At 39.7% G+C, this 26,167-nt stretch overlaps 1 protein-coding gene across 1 annotated transcript in view; it reads right to left on the bottom strand.

The window, feature by feature from the left end:
• The window catches only part of LOC140479359 (uncharacterized), a 41,546-nt gene extending 22,808 nt beyond the window's left edge, over window positions 1–18,738 (bottom strand). The window contains exons 1-8 of the mRNA XM_072573269.1: window positions 18,717–18,738; window positions 17,615–17,718; window positions 14,993–15,133; window positions 13,721–13,875; window positions 11,937–12,057; window positions 11,351–11,467; window positions 4,464–4,561; window positions 2,482–2,694 (exon numbers count right to left, since the gene is read on the bottom strand). Coding sequence (XP_072429370.1) covers window positions 2,482–2,694; window positions 4,464–4,561; window positions 11,351–11,467; window positions 11,937–12,057; window positions 13,721–13,875; window positions 14,993–15,133; window positions 17,615–17,718; window positions 18,717–18,738 — 971 coding nt within the window. The remainder of the gene's footprint in view (window positions 1–2,481; window positions 2,695–4,463; window positions 4,562–11,350; window positions 11,468–11,936; window positions 12,058–13,720; window positions 13,876–14,992; window positions 15,134–17,614; window positions 17,719–18,716) is intronic.
• Between the last annotated feature and the right edge of the window lie 7,429 nt (window positions 18,739–26,167).

Below are 26,167 nucleotides of genomic sequence, written 5' to 3'. Positions count from 1 at the left end.
CAACAAATATATACAGACTGAAAGATTTGCTTTAATGTAGTTAGGACAAAATTGTTTCTCTTTGTGCTTGGAAGGACCAAGTTTTGATGCTGTGATAAGCGGAAACTATTTCTTTTATCTTGTGCTTTAACTGGTGGTACTCAAATAAACGTTTTTAAAGATCTCTTTACAGAATGGATTGGGAAAAGGTCTCACAACTTTTATTTATAATTTCTATTCAAATTATTACTGTTTGATTTCTCATGATGGCGCGTTAATGTTCTAACTTCTAACACAAAACAATTCATGGGTAAGATTGTCACTGAGAACCAGTGATTTGTCCTTAAAGGAAATATTACTTAATATTCATTGCCCAACTGAAAGGGACAGTATAGCTGTGAAAATCTAAAATAATACTATTTGTCCTTAAACATAGTGCAGTAGTTTTCATCACTTTGCTACCATTGAGATCACACTGTCAAATACTTAGATGTGGATTTTGTCCTGGATGATATGAAGCTTCTTTGCGTTGTTGGAATTGCACTCACGAGAGGAGTATTCCATTACACTTCCGACTTGTGTCTCATAGATGGATGACAGGCTTTGGGAAGTCAGGAAGTGATTTAGTTGCTGCAGAATTTCGCTCAGTTTCTAATCTGCTCCCAGGTTAGTGGAGGGTTCAGTGGTGATAAAGCCATTCTTTGGCAGAGTCGATTGATGGACTCACTATTGTTGGAGATGATTCTTGTCTTGCATTTTGTGGCATGGATGTCAGCATCCATTTGTGTAGTGCTTTTTAGCATAATATTCATTCTTTGGGAAAGCAACACCATAGATAATACGTTGCACAGCCCCTGCAGCATTTCTGTTTAATATTATTTTTGAAAAAAGTGAGGACAATGAATGAAACTTTCCTCTAATGTCAGATGTAGAAAACTATCATCAGCAGCTGTCCATCCATTTAAGATCATGGTAAAGCAAAGAGCTGCTGGAGATCTGAAACAAAAACAGAAATTGAGGGTGCAGCGGGTCTAATGGAGAGTGACCAGAGACAAAACATTAACTCTGCTTTCTTCCCATAGATACTGCCAGACCTGCTGAATTTTGCAAACAATTTCTGTTTTTGTTACATAAAATGACGGTCGTGCAGCCAATCAAGTTATTTGGGAAGAGGTAGCTGCATACTTTTGGTGATGACTGAAGAGACTAATCGACAAGAATCAGGCTTCTGGCACAAGTGCAGCATATGAAAATGATCGGCTTCTTTCATTTTAGTTTGTTGTTTCCAGTTTTGGCAGCAAACGCCAAACAAGCTGTGGTCATTGATCATCATTTTGGCACCTGCCACATGTTATTTTATTAATTCCTTCTGCCATCAGTTGATGTATCCCAGGCATGAAGATCAATATTTAAGGCCTTCTAGGCCCATTTGCAAATATTGCTGAGCTTTGATTTCCTCTCCTGGCCTAGCTCCATATCACATCCATACTGAAAATCCTTGGGCAAACATTTCTATTCTATTCTGTGAAAGTGCCCCAGCCAGTGAATTTGCTTCATCTTGTGTGCTAATCTGCTTGGAGTTTATTTACATCTGCGGGGCCACTGCATTCATGATTTTATCCGTCCATGAAATATCCAGAATATGCCACATACAGCAAAGATAAATGTTATTGAGCTTCCTCTCTCAGTGGCTCAGGGGTGACCTTATAGAGGTTTACAAAATTATGAGGGGCATGGATAGGATAAAGAGACAAAGTCTTTTCCCCGGCATAGGGAGTCCAGAACGAGAGGGCATAGGTTTAGGGTGAGAGGGGAAAGGTACAAAAGAGACCTAAGGGGCAACTTTTTCACGCAGAGGGTGGTATGGGTATGGAATGAGCTGCCAGAGGAAGTGGTGGAGGCTGGTACAATTGCAATATTTAAAAGGCATTTGGATGGGTATATGAATAGGAAGGGTTTGGAGGGATATGGATCCGGTGCTGGTAGGTGGAACTAGATTGGGTTGGGATATCTAGTCGGCATGGATGAGTTGGACTGAAGGGTCTGTTTCCATTCTGTACATCTCTATGACTCTAAGTCATCCAGATCCCCCATCCATATATAAGGTGATAGGAATTCAGGCCGCGTGGTTGCAATTTAACTACATGTACATGTCAACAATCAAAGCTGGTAACTGCTTTCTGTTTGCATGTATCAGGTTTTGCATCAAAAGGCAGATTTTCTGTCATTGTGGACCTAGGACAGTACAATTTGCTGACCACTTCCAGCAAAGTGATATTTAAAGTGATCAAAGATGGGATGTGATACCCTATTCCAGACCCACAGTTTCTTGGTGCTCACAGTAAAATAGAAAAAAAATCCATAAGTAGCTGACTTTCTGTGTGAGCGATTTGTATGGCATCATTAGTGCAATAGACAATTAGAGCATCAAAAAACTCTACCTGCAATTGCAAACAGCTTGCATGTTAAGTAAGCAGTTCAAACAATTTTCAGCAGACTCACCTATTAACCATAGCATGGTAGAGCTCATTTTCACCTACGGTTGGTCTGGCTTTATCAGAAAAGTACACTTTATCATCATAGTTAGGCATGGGCTGGAAAAGACCAAGTTCAATCCATTCAGTTTTGGGAACATTGTTTCTTTCTAGAGCTTGGAGCCTCTTGTCAACCTGTGCTTTCACCAATCTGACTAATAATGTAGCACATGGGATATACCTAAAAAGGAAGGAATAATAATTGGCAATGGCCTTGAGGAATAGAAAAATCATCAATCATTGTTACAAACATAGAGTGCTACAGCAAGAAGGTGGCTGTTTGGACAATACCATTCCTGGTGTTTGTTCTTTGGTACAATTAACTGATTACTCCCATTGCCCCTCTCTTTCTTCATGGTTCAGTAAATGTTTCCCTGCCAAGTATTTATCCAGTACTCTTTTAAATATTGCTATTGAATATGCTTCAGACAATGCATCCATATCCAAACTTACTGTTTAAAATATTGTTTCTTCATGAGACCCCTCATTATGTTGCCAATCACTTTAAATCTGCCACAAGAAACAGTTTCCCCTTCCATAGTCTTTCAAAACCATTGACAGCAATTTACAAACCAATTCTAATTATACCCCACTATTTACCATCTCAATGTTGAAAACTTCTGTTAGATTCACAATGGCCTCCCTCCTCCACTGAGCTTATTACTCGAATTTTAACTTTTTTTCAGCATAACTATATCATTTTATTCCTGATACCATCCTGGGAACTGTGTCTTATACCTTATCTCATGACCTTAATATTCTCCTTATAATGGAGTACCCATAATTGCATATAACACTCTAATAGTCCTGTATATATTAATCACCACCTCTTGGCTTCTGTGTTTAATGTTCTTACCTATTAACTTGATGTCTCATTTGTGAGATGAATTTTACTTTGCTGCTTTCACAGATCAGTCCACATACTTCTAAGTATTTGCTCCTTCATTCCATTGAGAAGTTTACCATTTCAATTGCACCCCATCCTCTGTTCTTTGATCTAATTGAACTACACTAGAACCTATTTACCCAGTCCCTAAAGCTGACCATATTTTTAGTCTTCTGCACAGTTTGACATGTACCCAAACTGTCAGCAAATTTTGATATTCAGGTCTGGCTGAGTTCATTTATCATTATAAAAAAGAACAAAGACCTCATCAAAAGCAGCACAGTGGCTCAGTGCTTAGCGCTGTGGTCTTACAGCACCAGGGACCCAGGTTTGATTCCACCCTCAGTCAGCTGTATATGTAGAGTTTGCACATTCTCCCCCCGTGACTGCGTGGTTCCCATCTGGGTCCTCCAGTTTCCTCCCAATTTCCAAAGAAATGCAGGTTAGGTGGATTGGCCATGCTAAATCCCAATCTTAATAGCTTTATTGCTAAGTTGCCCATAATGTCCAGGGATGTGTAGACTAAGTGGATTAGCCGTGGGAAATGCAGGGTAATAGGGTAGGGGTGTGGGTCTGGGTGGGCTGCTCTTCGGATTGTTGGTGTGGACATGATTGGCTGACCAGCCTGCTTCCACACTATAGGGATTCTATGATCCTTCAGATATACTATTAGCTGCACCTTGCTATCTTTTTTCTCACATTTCTACCCTTTAGCCATCTCTCCATCTACCCCACCCTTAAACATTGCAGTACTCACAATACCATTGGCCTTAATCTTCACAACAATTGTGTTGTCAGGTCAGGCAGTTGAGCAACCTTTGCTATTGGCATTTTCCTGCACCAACTGAATGAAAACACTCCTCCTCACATTTTTGAAGTGTTCTGTTATGTTGGACTGATTAATGAACTGAAGCAGCCAAGTTTCCCGTATTAGGCAAGGCTAGGATTGCAGCCAGCTCTCTCACCATAAGAACCCTGTACAATTCAAAGCTACAAGAACAAGATTACATATTTTTCATATTTTAAATTGTTAATTCATCATTTTCAACCAGGAATTTACTTACCTTCCTCTAAGTGTAACAGCATTAACTGATAATGGCTTATCAGGGTCAGGGCCATCATAGTAAAGCCGTAGCTGGTGAGGGCCTTCATTCAGAGAGATCTAACAGACAAAACATGAATAAATCAAGTATAATGAAAACTTCAGCTGGAATTCTAAATTAAAGGAGTACATAAAATATGAATGCATTTAATGGCACGCAATCTATGACAGTTATACAATTGCTATTTTGAAAACTTATGCACTCCAATGCAACAACATACCTAGCGTAACAGGTTTAATATATATAATTTCTATTTTATCCTGTGAAATCTGATAAACCATTTCCTCTGAGAGAAGGCAAGAAAATCAGTAAAAAGCTGTGAGCTGTGACCACAGCATTGGATAAACAGAAAGTTCTGCCAGTTAAATATTAGGAAGGCTGGCATCATTGTTTTCAGTCCTCACTCCAACTCCATTCCCAAGTTACTGACTCCATCCTTCTCTCTGGCAACAGTCTGAGATTAAGTGGTCTCCTTATACCCTTGGTGTTACATTTGATCCTGAGGTGAGCTTCTAACATTACATATGTGCTACTGCGATGTAAACTGTGAGGTTCCAAGATGGCAGCACTGGAAAGGTAGGCAGCATTTGGGGTCCTGGGCCCATTCACTCCAGACAAGCTGCTTCCTTCATACTTCCCTTACCCTTTCTGTCTTCTTTCTTTTTCTTTTTCTTCATCTTCCTCCTGTCAGTGGCAGCAGAGAAGGTGGCATTGCGGAGGAGGGTGGCCAGATTGGGACTCTTGCTGAGGCAGCGACATGGATGTGGGGCAAGTGTTGGTCTAGTATGGTACCCAATATGATGCCTGAAGTGTGTCAGCTCTGATGCCGGTGGCCCCAACTATTAAATACATAATCTAACTCTGGAGTAAGTATTCAATTGACTGCATACTTACCTCAACAATCACACCTCCCCCACGACAGACCCTGCCCTGACTCCCTATACCCTCCCTGAACCTGACTGCCAACTTCCCCCGCTCAACATCCACCCTCTGTCAACCACCAGGTTCTGAATCTCCATCCCCTTCTCCCTGATTCTGCTTCACCCACAGCTGGACATGAAGCCCCTTCTGCCCATGCGTCCCAACCTTCTTCTCCCACTCCATATCTGACCCCCTGACCCCACTGCCAGACTGGAATTTCCCACTGCCACAGCACCTAACCCCTACCCTTCCCACATCCCCATTGAACCCATTTTCTCCCTCCGACCCTAACATTCCCTAAACACTGCATAACTTACCTGATCCCCTTGTCACCTTTCACCCTGATCACTTGGCATTTGATATCTTTCCACTCAGTATCCAAACCAACTGGCACAAAACCTTTTGACATCCTACCCCAACCCAGCTGCCATCTAACTTACCTGGTATCTGGTATCTATCTATCTATCTGGTACCCTACGTACCTGCCACACTATCATCTACAAATCTGACATCTTATTCCAGTCCCTACCCAGTACCCAGCTGGCATCTTACTTACCTAGCACTCTGGGATGCTACCCTCCCAGCAGCTGAGTTGCCTGGCACCTATCCTATATCACATGCTGTCCTACCTCTATATATTACTTACTTGACAGCCTATCCAGCTGCCACTCTATTTACTGGCACAATGACATTCTATCTACCTGCCTGCTACCCTACCATCCCAGTATTCTAACAGCACACTCTTTATCTGTACTTATTGTTTCACAGTAACTGTCAATGATTCTGCCTAGACCTTTAAATGTCAGAATACAACAGCTGACTGTGATGCAGAGGGACATGGTTAGTCTCCTCCTGACAGCTCTACACTTCATAAGAACTGTCAGAATGGGGGTATAGCTGCACATTTTTTGATGGAATCCTGATCAAAATCTCATCTCAGAAAAATGGAGCTTCTTCCTTTCATTAAAAAGGGAGGAGTGGTAATGTACATAAGATTGTCACTCTTTGTAAAATCTGGCCTGGCAGGTGTGTAGATTGATGGGGGTTTATGGCTGAACATTTTAGAAAATCAGGTGAGGTTTTTCATAAGCTTAAGGGAAATACCCATAGCTTAAGGGAGAGATGTTTTATTTTAGCTCCTCTGCGTTTTGAGGAACCTTGTGTAGTCCTTGAATGAAGATGGTTGAATAGACCAGTACTCCTGGGAGGAGAAGAGAATAGTGAAATTATTTTAGAGTAAAGAGTTAGTGTTAGTCCCAGACCACACGTGTTGGGATAAAACTCTGAATAGGTTATTCAATGTTGCATATATTTAAACTCAGATATATAACAGCTCCAGGAAGAAGCTATCTACAGTTGCAGTCCATAAGTTAAAGTCATAAGTGACTTAAACCTATGGAGATGTTAGAGACAAGGATTTTGATGTAAATACTATATCAGCTGTGTTTTTGTATACTCTACTATCTTAGGAATGTGTTTTGGATATTGTATGAGAGCTGTTGAAGAGTTGTTTTAGGATTAATACGCTTGTATGGTGTGCTTAAAAATCTTTGAATTTGAGTTATAAGTAGTTACTTTGGTTTATTCTCTTTTATCTTCAATTCTTTTGTAAATAAACTTCTGTTTTAATGTTGAACAATATCTGCAGCATTCCACGCTTACATATTAGTGAAAAACCATTTTGTTTAAACCAAAACAAAACACAATATAATCTCTTAAACTAGGTTTCAATCTAGGATCTGACTAGACCAAATACTTCCCGTATTTGGTGGGATCATGACACTATCACTATAATGACATATATCCGCTTTCATTGCTCAGATCTTTGGGTATAGGAGTTGGGACGTTATGTTGAGGTTGTATAGGACGTTGATAAGGCATCTTCTGGAATACTGTGTGCAGTTCAGGTCACTCTGTCATCGGAAGGATATTATTAAACTGGAGAGGGTTCAGATAAGTTACCGGGATGTTGCTGGAATGGAGTGCTTGGGATATAAAAGTAGACTGGAAAGGCTGGGACTATTTTCATTGAAGCAAAGGAGGTCAAGAGGAGACCTTATAGAGGTTTATAAAATCATAAGGACCATAGATAAGGTGAATGTCAAGGGTATTTTATCTAGGGTGGGGATGTTCAAAATTAGGGGACATAATGTGAGCGGAGAAAGATTTAAAAAAGACAAGGGGACAACATTTTTACACAGAGTGGTTAGTGTGTGGAATGACTTCTAGAGAAAATGGTGGATGCAAATACAGGTGCAATGTTTAAAGACATTCGGATAAGTTCATGAAAAGGAAAGTTTTGGAGGAATATGGGCCACGTGCAGGCAAGTGGACTAATTTAGTTTGGGATTATGTTTGGCATGGACTTGTTGGACCAAAGGGTCTGTTACCATTCTAAATGACTCTACAACTCAAAATCTTACCATTGTCTCAGTTTATCTCTTGCAAAAACCCTCATTCATGTCTTTCTTATCTCTGGAGTTTAACAACTCTACTGGCTGGTCTCTACCATGCATAAACATGAAATTATCCAAATCTCTGCTCCTGTGTCTTCATTCATATTAAATTCCATCCTCATATCACCGCTGTGCCCACTGCCCTAAATTACCCCACAGACAAGCAACAGTCTGATTTTTAAAATTATCATCCTTGTTTCCAAATCGCACTGTCGCCTTGCTTTTCCCTACATTTCAGAATTTAGAATTAGGTTTTATTGTCACGTGTATTGAAGTACAGAAGTACAGGGGAACAGTGAAAAGTGTTCAAAGCCACCATTCACTCGTGCCATCTTAGGTACAAAAACCCAAATTAAAAAATAACAACCAAAAAAAGAAGCAAAAGTAGAAGTACGAAAAAAAGAGTCAAGAAGGGGGAAGCAACCAGATCTTATCTCCTTAATGTGGCCTTATCTCCATAAGGTAAGTGGACCTCCCTGTCTCCTATCCCTTCACTCTGAGATACCTGTGTTCCTCAAATACAGTCCTCTTATGCAATGTCAAATTTAATTACACCGTCATTGGTGGGCAGGCCCCTTGCCTAGGCCCTAGGTGTTGAATTCCACCCCCCCCCATCTCTCCACCTAACTTCCCCTTTAATAGATTTTTTTCAACATATCCTTTTTACCAAATCGCAGGTAAGTAGGATAGTGAAGAAGGCATTTGGTATGCTTTCCTTTATTGGTCAGACCATTGAGTGTAGGAGTTGGGAGGTCATGTTGCAGCTGTTTAGGACTTTGGTTAGGCCACCTTTGGAATATTGTGTGCAATTCTGGTCTCCTTCCTCTAGTAAGGATTTTGTGAAACTTCAAAGGGTTCCAAAAAGATTTATGAGGGTGTTGCCAGGCTTGGAGGATTTGAACTGTAGGGAGAAGCTGAACAGACTGAGGCTGTTTTCCCTGGAGCGTCAGAGGCTGACCTTATAGAGGTTTATAAAATCATGAGGGTCATGGATAGGGTAAATAGACAAGATCTTTACCTTGGGGTGGAGAATCCAGATCTAGGGGACATATGTTTAGGGTGAGAGGGGGAAAAACTTAAAAGGGACCTAAGGGACAACTTTTCACGCAGAGGGTGGTGCATGTATGGAATGAGCTGCCAGTGGAAGTGGTGGAGGCTGGTACAATTACATTATTTAAAGAGCATCTGGATGGGTATATGAAAAGGAAGGGTTTACTGAGATATGGGCTAAGTGCTGGCAAATGGGACTAGATTAATTTAAAGTATCTGGTCAGCATCAACAAGTTGGACCGAAGGGTCTGGTTTCGTGCTGTAGATCTCTATGACTCTATGACCAAGCTTTCGATCATTTGGCCTCATAATCTCTTAGGTGACTCAGTGATATCTATTCTCTTATAATGATCCTGTGAAATGTCTCAGTTCATTTCAGTGTGTCAAACATACAATGTGAATAGAAATTTTCATTGCTGTTGTGAAAATAAAGGGTTAGGTCATGTTTGATTCACAATCCAGACTTACTTTCACAAGATTGTTACCAGCATTAGTTAGTTTGCTTTCCTTAGAAGCACGAGTTGTGCTGTTGACTGTTCAGAAAGTTTAGACGAAACAGAGTGGTGTGATTCCTTAACCCCAACAACATGCAATATTCCCATAAATATCTATTCATGCATTCATTTCAGCCAATCACATTCACAATTTCACAGTCCTGTCTGTGACCCACGCTTGACATGAATGGAGGCACAGTATCACAGACACATCTCTGATGAATTCTTTATTTCTTTATTTTTCTCCTTTATATTACGAAAGACTTTAATGTTCAAATTTAAACATGTTTCCTTTTTTTTACTTTGTACCAGAGATTTTGTACCTAGGTAGGTGGTGCCAGGAATGGTGACTTTGTGCAACTTTGACTGTATTCCCCGTATTTCTATACTTGAGTACACATGACAATAAGATCTAATTCTATTCAATCAATTATTAGAAGGCTGTATAATGGGGACATTCTTATTGACTATTCATGTCTGAAATTACATAACTCTTGAACACCTCTCAATGTCTAATCAGAATTCAAAGTTTGGTAGAAGATTTGTAGCTCGGGTGCTCATTGTTGTGGTTCTGTTCGCCGAGCTGGGAATTTGTGTTGCAAACGTTTCGTCCCCTGTCTAGGTGACATCCTCAGTGCTTGGGAGCCTCCTGTGAAGCGCTTCTGTTCTGTTTTCTCCGGTATTTATAGTGGCTTGTCTCTGCCGCTTCCGGTTGTCAGTGCGAGCTGTCCGCTGTAGTGGCCGGTATATTGGGTCCAGGTTGATGTGTTTGTTGATAGAGTCTGTGGATGAGACCTGGACCCAATATACCGGCCACTGCAGCGGACAGCTCGAACTGACAACCGGAAGCGGCAGAGACAGGCCACTATAAATACCGGAGAAAACAGCACAGAAGCGCTTCACAGGAGGCTTCAAGCACTGAGGATGTCACCTAGACAGGGGACGAAACGTTTGCAAGACAAATTCCCAGCTCGGCGAACAGAATCTAATCAGAATAAAACATGGACACAGGACAATATCTTCTTAGGCAGGGAAACTAAAGCACTAAGAGAATTGGCACAGTAAGTAATTTGTGCACAATATACATATGAATGAAAATAATTAATCTTTGTGCCAGTGATAAATTTAAAGGATTTTAATGTGAAAAAACCATGCAAACATTAATTCTGACAATATTTCAGGTATATATGTTGTTTTCTTTTTCTACATGTTAAAACCCATGTATCATTACACATACTGACTGTGTTGAGATAAATAATATTGTTTTTGAAAGATGCAAAGTCCAGTAAACTCCTTGTTTAACTCTTGCGCCAGATTAAGGAGTGATGGAGGAAACTGGGAAAGATCTTCAGAAGGAGGAGAGCAAGAAAGGAATAAAAAGAGAAATTTACCCAAGACTTTTCCCCAGGGTGGGGGAATCCAAAAACTAGAGGGCATAGGTTTAAAGTGAGGGGGGGAAAAATTTAATAGAGACCTGAGGGGCAACTTCTGCACACATACATCTATGGAATGACCTGCCAAAGGAAGTGGTGGAGGCTGGTACAATTACAACATGTAAAAGGCATCTGGATGGGTATATGAATAGGCAGAGTTTAGAAGGATATAGGCCAAATATTGGCAAATTTAGGATATATAGTCAGCTTGGAAGAATTGGCCTGATGAGTCTGTTTCCATTCTGTATATCTTTATGACTCTATGACTTATTGCAAAGCAGGTTGAACAGGCAGCTTCTCTGGTGGCATTGACAGAGACTTCCACAGCTTGGATCATTCCAACCTTGCTGTCAAGGAATCTAGGATAATGGTAAAACAGGATACATTGACGCAATATCTTTTGACATTGATGCCAAACTAGAAAACTTGCTTTACCATTACCATTTAATTAGGAAATATCATCTGTCAAATTTTGCATGTTCAATATTATTTACCTGAACTACTGCAGAATCCACTTTTGGGCTTGTTTCATAGCCTGACTCCACAAAAATATTCAGAGCTGCCCAGCCAATTAGGACCAATCTCAGACTGAATCTGTCAATAGAGTAAACCTACAAAACAACACTTTTAATGAATGGCAATCTATTAAGCACAGTGAATAATTTGAAAGACTAGTGGATACTGGAATTAATGTTGTGGTTTCTGCACTGCCTTTATAAATTTTTTTCCTTTATGGTTTGGTAATAATAACTAAACATAATGCTAAACTCAGAGTAGCTAGATTATGAATAGAAAACCATTTTAGTATGGTATTTGTAAATCTACTATTAATCTAACTGAGCAATGTAATTAAGTATACATTTTTATTGAGAAATTACATGATTTGACATGTTAAGCAAAATCTAGGACCTGATTTTAACTTATTCAAAATCCAATCACTTACAGAATTAAAATTGATTTCTATTTTCATTTCTTGATTCCTTTCATGTTTGCTAGTCCTCCCTCCAGTTATGCTTGTGATTTTTTTTTCCTACTTTTTTTTCTGCCACTATACAATAAACAATCATGAATCATAGTCACCTTCAGTAACAGTGTGGCTGATGGCGATATTTGTGGGTTCCTGATTTCTACATGGTAATTGTAAAAGGGTCGGAATATGTTGCTGTTCAAGTCAATCTTTGTGGCTATGTCTGGACCAATTCTTTGACAAAATGGAAAAGAAATATGTTAAAAAATTCGTGAAATTATACAAACTGAGAAATTCAGTTAGAGAATTCTTCAGTACTTATGAATTCACAAGACACAAATAATTCATCTGTTGACATGTCTAGTTCATTTCATAATGGTAATCTTTTCGATAAACCTGGCATGATTGTTAAACATTTAAGAAGCTGAAAGCTTTACCAATTGTTTTCGAATTTCTTCACTGCTTTGAATAAAAATGGTAAAATCTGGGCAGTATGATGAAAAATATGGGATAGGACATTAATCTACTCATTTTGACATTCATCAAATCAATTCAAATGGATGGAAGGAAGTAGCGCCCATCCCTCTCCTCACAAAAATTGGGAAATTACAAAAAAAGGAACTATGACTATAAATTCAAGTATTTTATTGCAGCTCTATGGTGCTTTGCTTACCCTTAACTTGCTGCCTTTCTAAATGAGAAGGGCAAAAGTTCAAATAGATAGGCAAAGCTGTGAACATTTGTCTTGTCTTATGTTTAACTGTGTTGTAGAGTGATCCAGTTAAACCTCTCGTTTCTGTATTTCCCCAGTATTACAGTGTTTACCAAGTAGTTAAACACAAAACGTTCAAACTGGCAAATGAAGTGGAACCCACTTTTTTCAAGGCTATTTAGTGGTCTCACTTTGGTCATGACAAGCATCAGTTGTAGTATAAAGGAAGTTGTTACAAACAGCTAGGAGAAACTGAGGACTGCAGATGCTGGAGATCAGAGCTGAAAAATGTGTTGCTGGAAAAGCGCAACAGGTCAGGCAGCATCCTACACTCCTGCTCCTTGGATGCTGCCTGACCTGCTGCGCTTTTCCAGCAACACATTTTTCAGCTCAAGTTGTTACAAAGGCTTGTCAAACATTAAGCTTTTTAATTCCTCTAGGTTCCTCTTGCTTCCTCATAAAGGTATTGCTGTGCTGTGTCAGTATGCAATTTAATTGGTGTCAAGTATCATCAACTGACTTAGTGACTAGTCTTCATGCTCAAGACCAGACAATTGAATCACAGGCTAACTTATCCACTGGAATATCAGAGACAATCTTGAGTTCACCCAGATCACTTTACAGTCAAGATCGTCATCTCTGTGAGAACCCCGACTGAACTCTTTGTCCTCTTTAATATCAGACACTTACACTAATTTGTGGTTATATCACTGCCCCAATTCACATTAGCTAAAGGTATACAGACTTCATAATGGTGCAAACTGACACATCTGAGTGTAAATTCAACTCATGTGACTCAGCACTTCCTTTGCTGCCTATGGTATAAGTGAAATGTTCCTAAAAATACACTATAGGTGCAGTATTCCTAGTGGATGTGTTGTATACATAGCTTCATGGATGAAAATAGTGCATCAGCACAATCCAAGCAGACAGGACAAGCAGTTTTCTTTCATTGTTTAAATTGAGGTGTACCTACCAAGCCAACATGGCTGCCTGGTATATTGCCACTAGAGGCCCTCAGTGACTTAGATTAATACAAAAGTCATTTCTGCTAATGAAAACGACTGTCTCAATTAGTGACAGTACTCTTTCAGCAATTGAATAAATACTTAATGAAAACAAAATATTTCATTAAACAAAAATCCGTGTCATATTCTATTCCAAATGGCATCAACCCATACTCACTGGTTGTAGTTCCGATCAAAGATACGACCTGTAACTCTGCTAATGGTAACAGCATCTGGGAGAAAGCGAGCCCCATCAATGTACAAATCAAATCCATCTCCTGCATTAAATGGTGCAGATGGAGGGGATGGCCTTACCTGATAAATGTATGCAACCTAAATAATACAAAGAATGTACATTACAAATCAATAATAGATAAGTTTATTTTTCCTTCTCAGTTACAATGTTGTTCTGTAAACAGACACTAATTGGACAGTTAAGAGTCTCGAGGGTTCCTTGTCACCTTCTATGTTCAGCCTAGGAATCAACTATATTTCCTGTTCTTCATGAACGTACATAGAATAGTGTAAGTTAGATGGGCTTAAGATTGGTTTGACAGGTCGGGGCAACATCGAGGGCCGAAGGGCCTGGACTGCGCTGTAATGTTCTATGTTCCTCTTGATTTCCACTGCCCACACTCTGTACCCTGATCCTCAGTGCAACATTGCCTGTGGCCTGTCCCCTTCAAAGAACTCCAGACCTGCCCCCCTCCTCTTGTCTCCCAATTCACTTGAACCCCTGATTCCCGGATCCCATTTCTCAGTCCTGTGATTCCAAGCCCTGTGTTTTCAAATTCCCCTCCAACTCCCGGAAGGTAAGAAAATTTCCAAAGGAATGTTCACCTCAACAACACGTTCTTTTGTGAATCACATTATAACTCACATCACTGTTTGTGACAGGAGAGTAAAGACAATTTTTAAAAAATAACTGAAAGGCAATAAAATATAAATCAACAAATGCAAGGAAGAAAAGTAAAAGTCAATTAAAAAGAAATGTACATTAATCATCAAATCTCCAAACATACAGCTGTAGAAAGAACAAGAATTAATTTCTGTTGACTGTTTGATGGGCTACACTATGTGCCTATTTATGATCCAGTGATGAAGGTATAAGCCACCTGACAATGTGGGCTAATTAAATGTTTAATGACTTTTATATTCAGGAGCAGTGCATGTCTCCTGCAACACAGCGTTGCCTAGATACCGTGGTGCAAGGCCGCGGTCCCTGGTTTTTGGCTGCTGCTACCCTGGATGCACCTTGGACATTAACAAACTGGAACATATTTTATATCATATTATTTATATGTTATGTGTGAATAAAATTATTAAAATTAAATTTTAAAATAAAAACTTTAATAAATATAACATGCTTTCTTACAAATTTGCAAGTTTTCACATTTCATAGCAACCTTTCCTACTGCAAAACAGGGGCTTTATCAAATACTGTACTTACATCAGGCCATTCTTTAATTGTATCTGTGTTGACAGGAGAATCTGGTGCAATAAGAACCTTGGGTCTGCTGCCAGTGAACAGATTGAGTCTCACCGTAGCATCTCCATATGACTCCCATCTGTTATATAAGTGTTCACCAGGCTTAAACCAAAAATACATATCAAAGAATAAGCTTTTGCTTTATAACAATCAACTTCCAGAGTCAAGTTAAAAATGTAAACTTCATACTTTCACAGCAGAACATACAGATTGAATTCCTTTACTTTTGCAGTTTCAATATCATACGTTCATATTGCCTGTCTGTGACTGATCAGTGATACACTACTCTTATTATTGCCAAAAATGGGCGTAACCACAATCCAACTGTCCACTAAGAAATAATGGAGATGTAATAGCCAGTTTAATTAAATGAACAATAAAGTACTTGATTTTACTTCCAAAAGCAACTTTTGCTAATGCTGGTATCTGAAAATATCCCTGACCAACCAATGTTATCTATTAGGGCCACAGGGTCTATGCACACTAACCACACAGGCTGGGATACATGAAAGCGTTCAGTCTCATCATTACACTCCAAGAGAGCTAACTGGCTTTTTAACCTCTGTACTGGTGTATACGTCAAAGGACAAAACAGTAAATGCATCTGCAGTTTGCGACAGAGGACAGAGGGGAAAGCTTGCTGCTGCCAAGGGTATCATCAGCCTCTTGTTATCTTTGTTGTCACAAGAAATTACAGTCCAGTCTGTTTGAAGTTTCTTTGACATGTTCGGTATCGCATTCCATCAATCTCTCTCTCTCCCCAGATAGCTACTTAATTTATATCAATTGCCATTTTTGGCTGTATCAATGATCTTTTAGAAAAACACATTTTGGAATCATAAGTTAAAAATGTCCACAGTGCTTTAGGGTTCTAATCCCTGGTCATGACACAGTGAAACATGGAAATATAGGAACAAGTGTCACTTAATGAAGACTGGACTGTCCTGGCAGAACTAAAGCTGAATGTTGGTAAGTAGATCATTGCTGCATAAGTGCTGCTTGATAACATCTTTGATGAGACTTTTAATCACTTTGTTGATGGTTAAGTATAGAGTGATGTCAGGGTAATTGGCTGAATTGAATTTTTCCTGCTTTTTGAGGACAGGACATACCAGTCAAATTTTCTACATAGTTCAGTTGATGTTAGTGTTTTACTGTACTGGAATAAATTGGCTCAGACAACAACTTATTCTGAAACACAAGTCTTAAACACTACAGTCTGGGACCAAAGCCATTTCTGTATCTCATGCTGTTCCTGTGGTGTGAATTATCTTTACCAAAGACTGACATGTGTGATGATGGGGACTTCAGGTGGAGACTGAGATGGAATCATTCAGCACTTCAGGCTGAAGGTGGTTGAGAACACTTATGCCTCATCTTCTGCACTCACAAACTGGGCTCCACTGTTTTTGAGGCTAAGGCTGTTTATTGAACATTCTCCACCCAGTAGGTATTCAACAGTCCACAACCATGCACAACTAGATGTACAAGATTTTAAAATGTTTAATAAGTTGTGGGATCACCCAACTGTGTGATACTTCAACTGTTTGACATGCATATTGTAGCTATATCTGTTCAGTTTCTTGTTTTAATATATGCCCGGTGCTGCTCCTGGAATGCTCTTCCACATTCTCATTGGATCAGGGTTGGTTCTTTGTCTTGGCATTCATGGTAGAATGAGGGATATGCTGGGCTGTGAGGTTACAAATTCTGATGGAGCATAGTTTCATTGCTGTTGGTGGGCCATAGCACTGCATCAATGTCTTTATTGACGCTGCTAGATATATCCTGAAACTGTTTAATGTAGCATGGTGGCAGTGTTACATGACACAATGAAGCTTATCCACAGTGTGACTCTGAGATTTCATTTCCACAAGGACTTTGTGGTTGTCATACCTATTTTGTCATGCAATAAATTTTTTCCTCATGTTGGTTCTCCCATCACCTGTCACAGACACTGCTTGGAAAATACTTACTCAAGAACTCAACCAATACAATGAACTCAGTGCTACTGAGTCAACCTTGGTGTTGGACTTTGAAGTCCTCCAGTGAGAGTATAAACTGTAAAAATTAAAAAATAACTATGGACGCTGTAAATCAGAAACAAAAAACAAATTGCTGGAAATGCTCATCAGGTCTGGCAGCACCAGTGAAGAGAAATCAGAGTTAACGTTTTGGGTCGAATGACCCTTCCTCAGAAATATAAACTGTGCCTTTTTCCCCTCAGTGCTTCTTCCAAATAGTGTTCAACATAAAAGTGTATGAATTACTCAGTGGAGGGGGGAAGTAGGTGGTAACAAGCAGAGGTTCCCTCGCCTATGTTTTACTTGATGCTTCATTAGGTCTCTGGAGTCAATATCGAGTACTCCAAGGGCAACGTAACATTTCAGAAACACGAGGTTCCAAAAGTAATCAAGACCAAATATAAATCCATCAGATAAATTCTTCCTTTACACAGTTATGTATCTCTTTCAGTGACTTTTGTGAATGGTGTGCCTTGTCATACAAATATTTTGACAATACAAATGTAAATTTTAAAAATTGTAATATAAAAAAGGTCAAAAGCTGAATTTTCTTTCATACCAGTACTAAAAGATCGTGAGGAGAAGGAACAGGCCTGTGAAACAATGGCAGAGTGTGTGTTCCAGTGTTCCATGTAATGACTGGGCCTTGAGTCTTCAAGTTGTCTGTGGATAACGTAATGATAACATGTTTTTATAAACTCAATCATTCACTATCAGAAATAAAATTTTGAAACTACGAGTCTAATTAGCATAGTTAATTTTCAAGAGTTTAATGTTAGTTGCAAAGAATGCAGAACAAGTGCTGTACAAAACTTTGGTTAGGCCACGGCTGGAGTACTTTGTGCAATTCTAGTCGTCACATTATAGGAAGGATGTGATTGCACTGGAGGGGGTGTGGAGGAGATTAATCAGGATGTTGCCTGGCATAGGGCTGTTTAGCTATGAAGAGGGTGGATAAGCTCAGGTTGTTTCCTTCGGGGCAGCGAAGGCTGAGAGGGGACCTGATTGAGGTGTTTAAAATTATGAGCAGCATGGAGAGGCCTGCCAGAAAGCAACTGTTCCCCTTATTAACAATAACAGGGGGGAATAGTTTTAAGGTGAAAGGCAGGATGTTTAAAGGGGATTTCAGGAAAAACATTTTTACCCAGAAGGTGATGGGAATCTGGAATGCACTGCCTGGGAGAATAGTTGAGGCAGGAAACCTCACAATCTTTTAAAAGTACTTGGATGAACACTTGAAATGCCACAACGTTCAAGGTTATGGGCCTAGTCCAGGTAAGTGGGACTAGTGTAGATTTAGAGCAACTTTTGTCAATGCAGTCTCAATGGGCCGAATTTAGGAGCTAATTTGGAGAACATTTTGATCTTTTTCAATCAATAATCCCTCTGAATTTTGCTTGTTGTGTGTGGCCTGTTTATTTTAATCTTTGCTTTCAATTTTCTTACACAGCTCTGGTGGCTGGATGGCTGACTTACAAATGCAGAGTGATGCCAACAGCACAGGTTCAATTCCTGTACCGGATGAAGTTATATCAAAGACTCTCCTCTTAACCTCTCCCCTCACTTGAGGTGTTGTAACCCCTGGGTTAAACCACCCCCCTGTCATCTCCGTCTCTAACAAGACAGCAGCCTACCCTCCACCTGGACTATAGCAACCTTACCTTTACCCTGTTGGGCCTTCATGAAACCTTTGAATAACAATAATGATTGTATAGTTAACTCTCAATCTTTTGACCAGAAATTCATTGTTTTTTTTACAGATGCTAATTGGCATTGTAATAACTGCAGTTGCATAATATATTCTATACATCTAATATTCTGAAAACAAGATTCTTCTAATCCTAAATCTTGCATGAGGTTCATTAATTTTATTAACAAGTTTAATTCCATGCTTAGAGTATTTGAAAAACATAGATTTAGTTTCCTATGTACTTGTGAAGAAAAACAGGTTCAGATCTATTAATTACTCTTTATAAGACATTTAATGTAAATTTTAAAAATTACATTAGGACTCTTTGATGACCTCTTGTGGCACATTGGTAGTGTCCCACCCTTGGACTCGGAGACCCAGGTTCAAGTCTCATTTGGTCCAGAGGTGTATATTAACATTTCTAAATAGGTTGATTAGAAAAATAGGTTAAATGAAAAAAAAATTACAACTCTTTGTTGACCACGACCCAAACCAAAAAAAAAAGGAATGTAAGAGAGCAGAAGTGCCATGACCTTTGGCCATTGTGTTTTCACAACAAACCAAATGTTCACAGAAAATAAATCATCCATGTGGCACATTAAACGCTGGGCACCAGAGGGTAAAGCAGCATCACACTTGCCTGGGTGGCACCGTTCACAGTTGAGCAACTTGGGTCACAGCTGAACATGAGAAATTACTTTAATGTCAGAGTTACAGGAATCCAAGAGTGATGGAGTTCCATGTACATAACAGCAGGAAGGAGAAGGAAAGGAATGGGAATTAGAAAAAAAGCCATTGAAGGAATCAACAGGACCAAATAAATTGTAAGACTAAAAATACCTCACTGCAGAGGAATGAAGGGAAACTCAAAAGGAGGGAAACATGCTCATCACGTTTTGGGTGGATTTTCAGAAGCTTTGTATGTTGACGTTATATCATCCCAGGTTATCAAACACAGTAAACCAGTATTCCCCCAGAAACTGCTCAAAGTGTTCTGTCTCTGTGGCCTCAGGTTATGTACGTTGTTCATTTTCATCGGATATGGGTGTCACTGGCTAGGCTAGTATGTATTGCCCTTCCAGAGCACCCTGGAGAAGGTGGGGAATGAACTGCCTCCTTGAACTGCTGCAGTCCAAGTGCAGTAGATCCATCCAGATTCCTGTTGGAGAGGAAGGCCCAGTGGTACTGAAGGAATCGTGATGTAATTCCAAATTACGGTGATGATTGACTTAAAAGGAACTTGCATGGTGGTGTTCCTGTAGATTTGCTGTCCAAATCCATTTTCCAAGTTGTGTGTTTGGAAGCCACTGTCAAAGGAGCCTTTTCACACACACATGCACATGTACACCACACTCCTACAGACCATACACTCACACAGACCATCTCGCATTTGCTCACACATACATGGTCATTCACACCCACAGACATTCTCTCTCTCTCTCTCTCACTCACACACACACACACACACGTGTGTGGAGTCAATTTGTACTTGCAGAATTACATTTTCTTTTGCCCAAAAATGTATGAGTCCATGTAAAATTATGTAAATCCATTTTTTAGAAATAAAATCAGTCTGAACATTGGTGCGTAGACAGCCTTACACAGGGCACCTCATGCTCAAAGAAGCCTGAAGTAGGGGTCATGCCCAAAACATCAATTCTCCTGTTCCTTGGATGCTGCCTGACCTGCTGCGCTTTTCCAGCAACACATTTTCAGCTCTGATCTCCAGCATCTGCAGTCCTCACTTTCTCCTACAGGGTACCTCACACCTTCAATGCATTATCTGGGCCAACATGGCACCAAAAGTTAAAGTTCACTTGAGAATGCAACTTTTAAAAAAAGTTCTGGGATTTCCATATGAAAGAACTGAAACCAACATGGCCATTCTAAAAGATGAGAGACTTAACAAACAACCCAGGTCTTTTTCAATATATAATTTCAGTTATAACACACTGTAAACATTTGCTATAAATTCTGTATCTTACGAGCTTATACTCCACAACCACCTGATGAAGGTGCAGCACTCTGAAAGCTACTGCTGGACTATAACCTGGTGTTGTGTGACTTTTTATCTTTATAGCAGCTATTGACATTGAGGACTGGGATGCAGTTTCTGGTCACAGACTGTTTTGAGGAGCAATGGAGGATGTATGCAGAAACAAAAATCTCAGAGGAGGACACAGAGAATAGTAAATCGCATTCTCAGTCCACTGTTTTCCTCTGCAGCAAATGCCAGGCCACGTCCCGTGTGAGAGATTTTTAACAAGGAGTTGGTCACCATGGTGAAAACCATTGTATTATGAGAAGGAAGGCTGCCACAGATCTATACATGTATGTATTGCAACACATAAACCTATCAGAGTTATGAACGACCTACTATAAAGTTGCCACTTGTTCATCATTCTAACTCAACACTGATATAATAAATATTTAAATAATTCAACAGCTTACTTGAATTTGTCGAACGTGATAATCTTAGCACTCCCCATCCTACTAACCACTCCTCACTCTCCGTTAGACTTTCCATGTTAAGGTTGACATCCCATGGAGCAGTTGTTAGGTTTCCATTTGGCCAGTGGTAAAATCGGATTATTAGTATCATGTCCTCTTCAGGCATCACATCATGAAATGATATCTAGAAAAGAACCATTGCCATTATAACTTTTGACTCTGTTGTCAAACATTGGCAATTCTTTTTTACAATATTTGGAAAAAGCCAAAGTTGACGATGTTGTGACACTAGGCAGGAGCACCCTGACAGTGTCTGAGATATAATCCATAATATACATGAACCTCTCTGTGTTGAGGATTGAGATGAGTGTTTGGAGGGTACATAGAACTAAGCACAGCTTCTACCAAAGGGCAAGGGTTAATGCAATTCTCAACTGTGTTTTAATTAACTATTGTTACCTATTATACATGTTGACCTTGCTTACATGGGAGAAAATGTCAATGTCAACAACACAAAAACCGAACAGAAAGCCCATGGTCTATCAAACATACGACACTTGTTTCAAAGTTTGAAAAAAAATCCAAAATCCAATTACAAAACATTAAACTTTACATAGCTTATACATGAACTTGAAAGGTCTCACAGATTTTGTAAAGAAGGTTTAAAACATGAAAAGATTTGCAGGAGATAAACAATACATAGAGAATGTATTAACCATGAAAAGAATGAATCATTTGTAGCCATTTACTCCATTGTCAGTTGTAAAATTTTGAATTTGAGATTGTAAGCCAAATGATGTGTAATCAAATCTGTTAGATTTTGATATAGCATTTAACAAAGAAGAAGGAAGTTTTAGTAATTGTATCACAACCTGACAATGACAGAAAGCAGTCTGTAAGTTATTTCATTGAAAATGTACAATATGTCACCACTGTGATAAAAGGTGGCCTTCTGGTGTTTGAATTACATTATGCAAATTAATTCCTGGGGCTTTCATAAACTGAAATGAACTGAATAAAGGAACAAAACAATGATCTAAAATGGTAACGGCAATCTGACCACACAGAAGCCAAGCATCACGAAACAACATGGAGCAAACAAAACCATCAGAACTAAATGAACATTTTATGAAGAGAAACTGCTCTGAGGCATTTCAAAAATGCATGAAAAGGGACCGGTAGTGTGGTGCTGGAAAAACACAGCAGGTCAGGCAGCATCCGAGGAGCAGGAGAATCGATGTTTCAGGCACAAGTCCTTCATCAGGAAAAGATGAATGAAAAGACCCTCATCTCCCATTTTGATTTACACTTGCATGAAACATTTCACAAATTGGAGATGGAAACATTACCTGCAATTATCAAGCCCTTGACTCAGACCTGGAAATATACACACCAGCTTGCATTTCTAGGAACTACTTTTGACAGATTGAGGATTTGCTGAGAAGAAACTTCTTCACCCAGAGAGTGGTGGGTGTATGGAATGCTCTGCCCCAGAAGGCTGTGGAGGCCAAGTCTCTGGATACTTTCAAGAAGGAGTTGGATAAAGCTCTTAAGGATAGTGGAGTCAAGGGTTATGGGGATTAAGGCAGGAACAGGATACTGATTGTGGATGATCAGCCACGATCATAATGAATGGTGGTGCAGGTTCAAAGGGCTGAATGGCCTACTCCTGCACCTATTGTCTTTGTCTACTGTCTATTGAGATGGAGTTTTGACAGCAGAATTAGAAATAAGAAAGAGTGGGGATGGGGCAGATCTCACCACTTCTCAAAAAGGCTAAGTGCCTAATGATAGAACTGATTGGAGGGAAACATCAGGGCACCAAGAATTTAAAACAGATACCTGGGCTGGAGAGTTTTAGTTATGAAGAGAGATTGGATAGACTGGGCTTTTTTTTCGGGGAGCAGATGAGACGGAGCAAGTGAATGATTGAAATGTATAAAATTATGAGGGGCATAAATGGGATGGACAGAAATAAACTTACTCCCCCTGGTGGAGGGATCAATGACCAGTGGGCATAGATTTAATGGAAGGGGCAGAAGATTCAGAAGGGATGTGAGGAAAAATATTTTCACTCAGAATCACAAAATTGCTGCCTGTAATGGTGATCGAGGCAGAACCCTGAAAAATATTTAAGAAATACTTAGATGTACACTAGTGATGCTTGATGTTACATCTTAATTATTTTTCTTGGAGCTAGCATATAATAACATTGCACATTCTTTCACTCAAGAAAACCTTATAAACTGTCTCCTTACTGTTACAGTGGGAATAAGTTAACTGCAGTTAGAGAGTTGTGGTCTGGCACTAAAAACAACACAAATCTATAACAGCCAACCAGGGAGGTTGGATTCATCCCTTCTTCACCTTGTTGGACAAGTACTGTGCAGTATTTCAATTCGTGAACAGAGTTTGCATGTGTATATACATTGACTGATCTCTGTTTCATTTAAAGTTGTTTCACTTAAAGTCATAATTTGAAGGATTATAGCTAGAAATTTAGGTGAGGAATTACTGTAATGTTTCAGACTTTACAACAGTACCTACATTCCAACCAATGCTTCAGTTTGTTGTATACTGACAGCAAGTGCCTCCTTGAAATGGTCTCTCTGCCTCACTCTCTGAATAATCAGAAGTTTGCAAAGTCAGACTCCTGAAGGATAAATAGTTTTAATCCAAATAAACCCTTGGGCCAAGCTATCTTTCCTGCAGCAAGTGCCTATCTCACCAACTTCAGAATAGATTCTTTGCTCAGCCAAAGTAAAACTCTGTAACAAGGACACCTGAGACTCCAAAATTTCAGAGTCAGGAAATAAATACACCTGTATTGTTCAAAAGTGTGCAGTCCTGGCTTCAACTTCACTCTTGAAGACAACTATTGAGGGTGTAGATATTCATCACACAAAACTGTACAGTAAAATCATCATAGAATCCTTACAGTGTAGAAGCGGGCTATTTGGTTCATCAAGTCCACACTGAACCTCTGAAGAGCATCCTACCCAGACCCACCCCCCTACCCTAATCCTGTAGCCCTGCATTTCCCATCGCTAGTCCACCCAGCCTACACATCTCTGGACATTATGGGCAAATTATCATGGCCAATCCACCTAATCTGCACATTTTTGGACATTGGAGAATACCGGAGCACCCTGAGGAAACCCACACAGACGCAGGGAGAATGTGCAAACTCCTCACAGACAGTTACTCAAAGGTGGAATTAAACCCAGGTCCCTGGCACTGTGAGGCAGCAGTGCTAACCACTGAATGACCATGCTGCCTTTAATTTAAGCAGAATTCAAGAAAAAAAGTTACTGTTGCTGTGATTATAATCGGATGTGTCTACTCTCTTCGTTTTATTCATTTATGACTTGTGGGAATCGCTGGCTAGACCAACATTTATTACCCTTTCCCAATTTGTCCTTGAGAAAGTGGTGGTGAGCTGTATTTGTGAACTGCTGCAGTCTATTTTGTACAGGAACACACACAGTACTGTCAGGGACAGCAACACTGAAGGAACAGAGATATATTTCCAAGTCAGAATGGCGAGTGGTTTGGAGGTGATTTCTAAGTGGTGGCTTTCTCGCGTATCTGCTGCCTTTGTCCTTCTAGATGATTGTGGTCTTGGGTCTTGGGTTTGCAAGGTGCTGTCTAAGGAGCCTTAGCGAATGTCTGCTGTGCACTGCAAAATGGTGCCGACTAGATCATATGACCTGATACAGGTGCTGGCACAAAGCACCTTGTTCTTAGTGTGAATACCAGCTCCGTCTGTGATGTTAAAACAGAATGACACTGAATGTGGCAAGTTATATTACAATCGGAGAGAAATAACTTGGAATTGTTAAAGATAGGTCATGTCTGTCAAATTAGATTGAACTTTTTGAAGTAGTGAAAGTAGTGAAAGAAATGTCTAAATGGAAGTTGGTTATTTGGATTCCAAATGGCATTTGATAAAATCCTTTATAGAAGATTAGGGTAAACTAAAAGTTGAAACTTATTGACCAAAACAAATTATTTACCTGGTTTGTAAACTGGCTGAACACCATGTTAACAGACATATATCTGAGACTTTTAAACACTGAGAGATAAAAGGCTTGTCCACCAGTTAGCCAACTTAGAATGACAAGTAAGCTGGACTTCAGAGTGCACACTGAACTATATTTTAACCACTTATTTTGAGCAGCAGACCAGAGGGAAGGAAAAATAAATGCGTGACAAGAGCTGGGACTCTCTGTTATTGTCAACTTCTCCCATTCTGTTCGAATGCAGCACACAGTGATAAAGCAAATTGGGAGAACAACCATTCACCAATGTCAAAGATATTTAGCATTTCCGCTCTTGCTGAGCACAAAAGTCAACCATTAAAATATCATGGTCTTACTCAACACCTCAAAGACTTTAAAGACTGTTTAACCACATTAGAACATAGAACGGTATAGCACAGTACAGGCCCTTCAGCCCTCGATGTTGTGCCAGCATTTAATCTTACTCTAAGATCAGACTAACCTACATTCCCTTCATTGTACTATCTTCCATGCGCCTATCCAAGAGCCGTTTAAATGTCCCTAATGTATCTGACTCTCCTACCACTGCTAGCAGTGCATTCCACGCACCCAACACTCTCTGTGTATAGAACCTACCTCTGACATCTCCCCTAAATCTTCTTCCAATCAGCTTAAGAATATGCCCCTACATGATAGACATTTCCGCCACAGGAAAAGTCTCTGGCTATTAACTCTATGTCTCTCAACACCTTGTACTCTTCTATCAAGTCACTTCTCATCCTTCCTCCCTCCAATAAGAAAAGCCCTATCTCCCTCAATCTTTTTTAATAAGACATGCCCTCCAGTCCAGGCAGCATCCTGGTAGATGTCCTTTACACTCTCTCTACAGCTTCCACAACTTTCCTATAATGAAGTGACCAGGACTGCGTACAATATTCCAAGTGTGGTGGAACGAGAGCTCTATGGAGTT

This window comes from Chiloscyllium punctatum, chromosome 7 (genome assembly GCF_047496795.1).
Source record: "Chiloscyllium punctatum isolate Juve2018m chromosome 7, sChiPun1.3, whole genome shotgun sequence".
Lineage (NCBI taxonomy): Eukaryota > Metazoa > Chordata > Chondrichthyes > Orectolobiformes > Hemiscylliidae > Chiloscyllium > Chiloscyllium punctatum.
The sequence above is the reverse complement of the archived record's forward strand: the minus strand, read 5'-3'. Positions and strand labels throughout refer to the sequence as shown.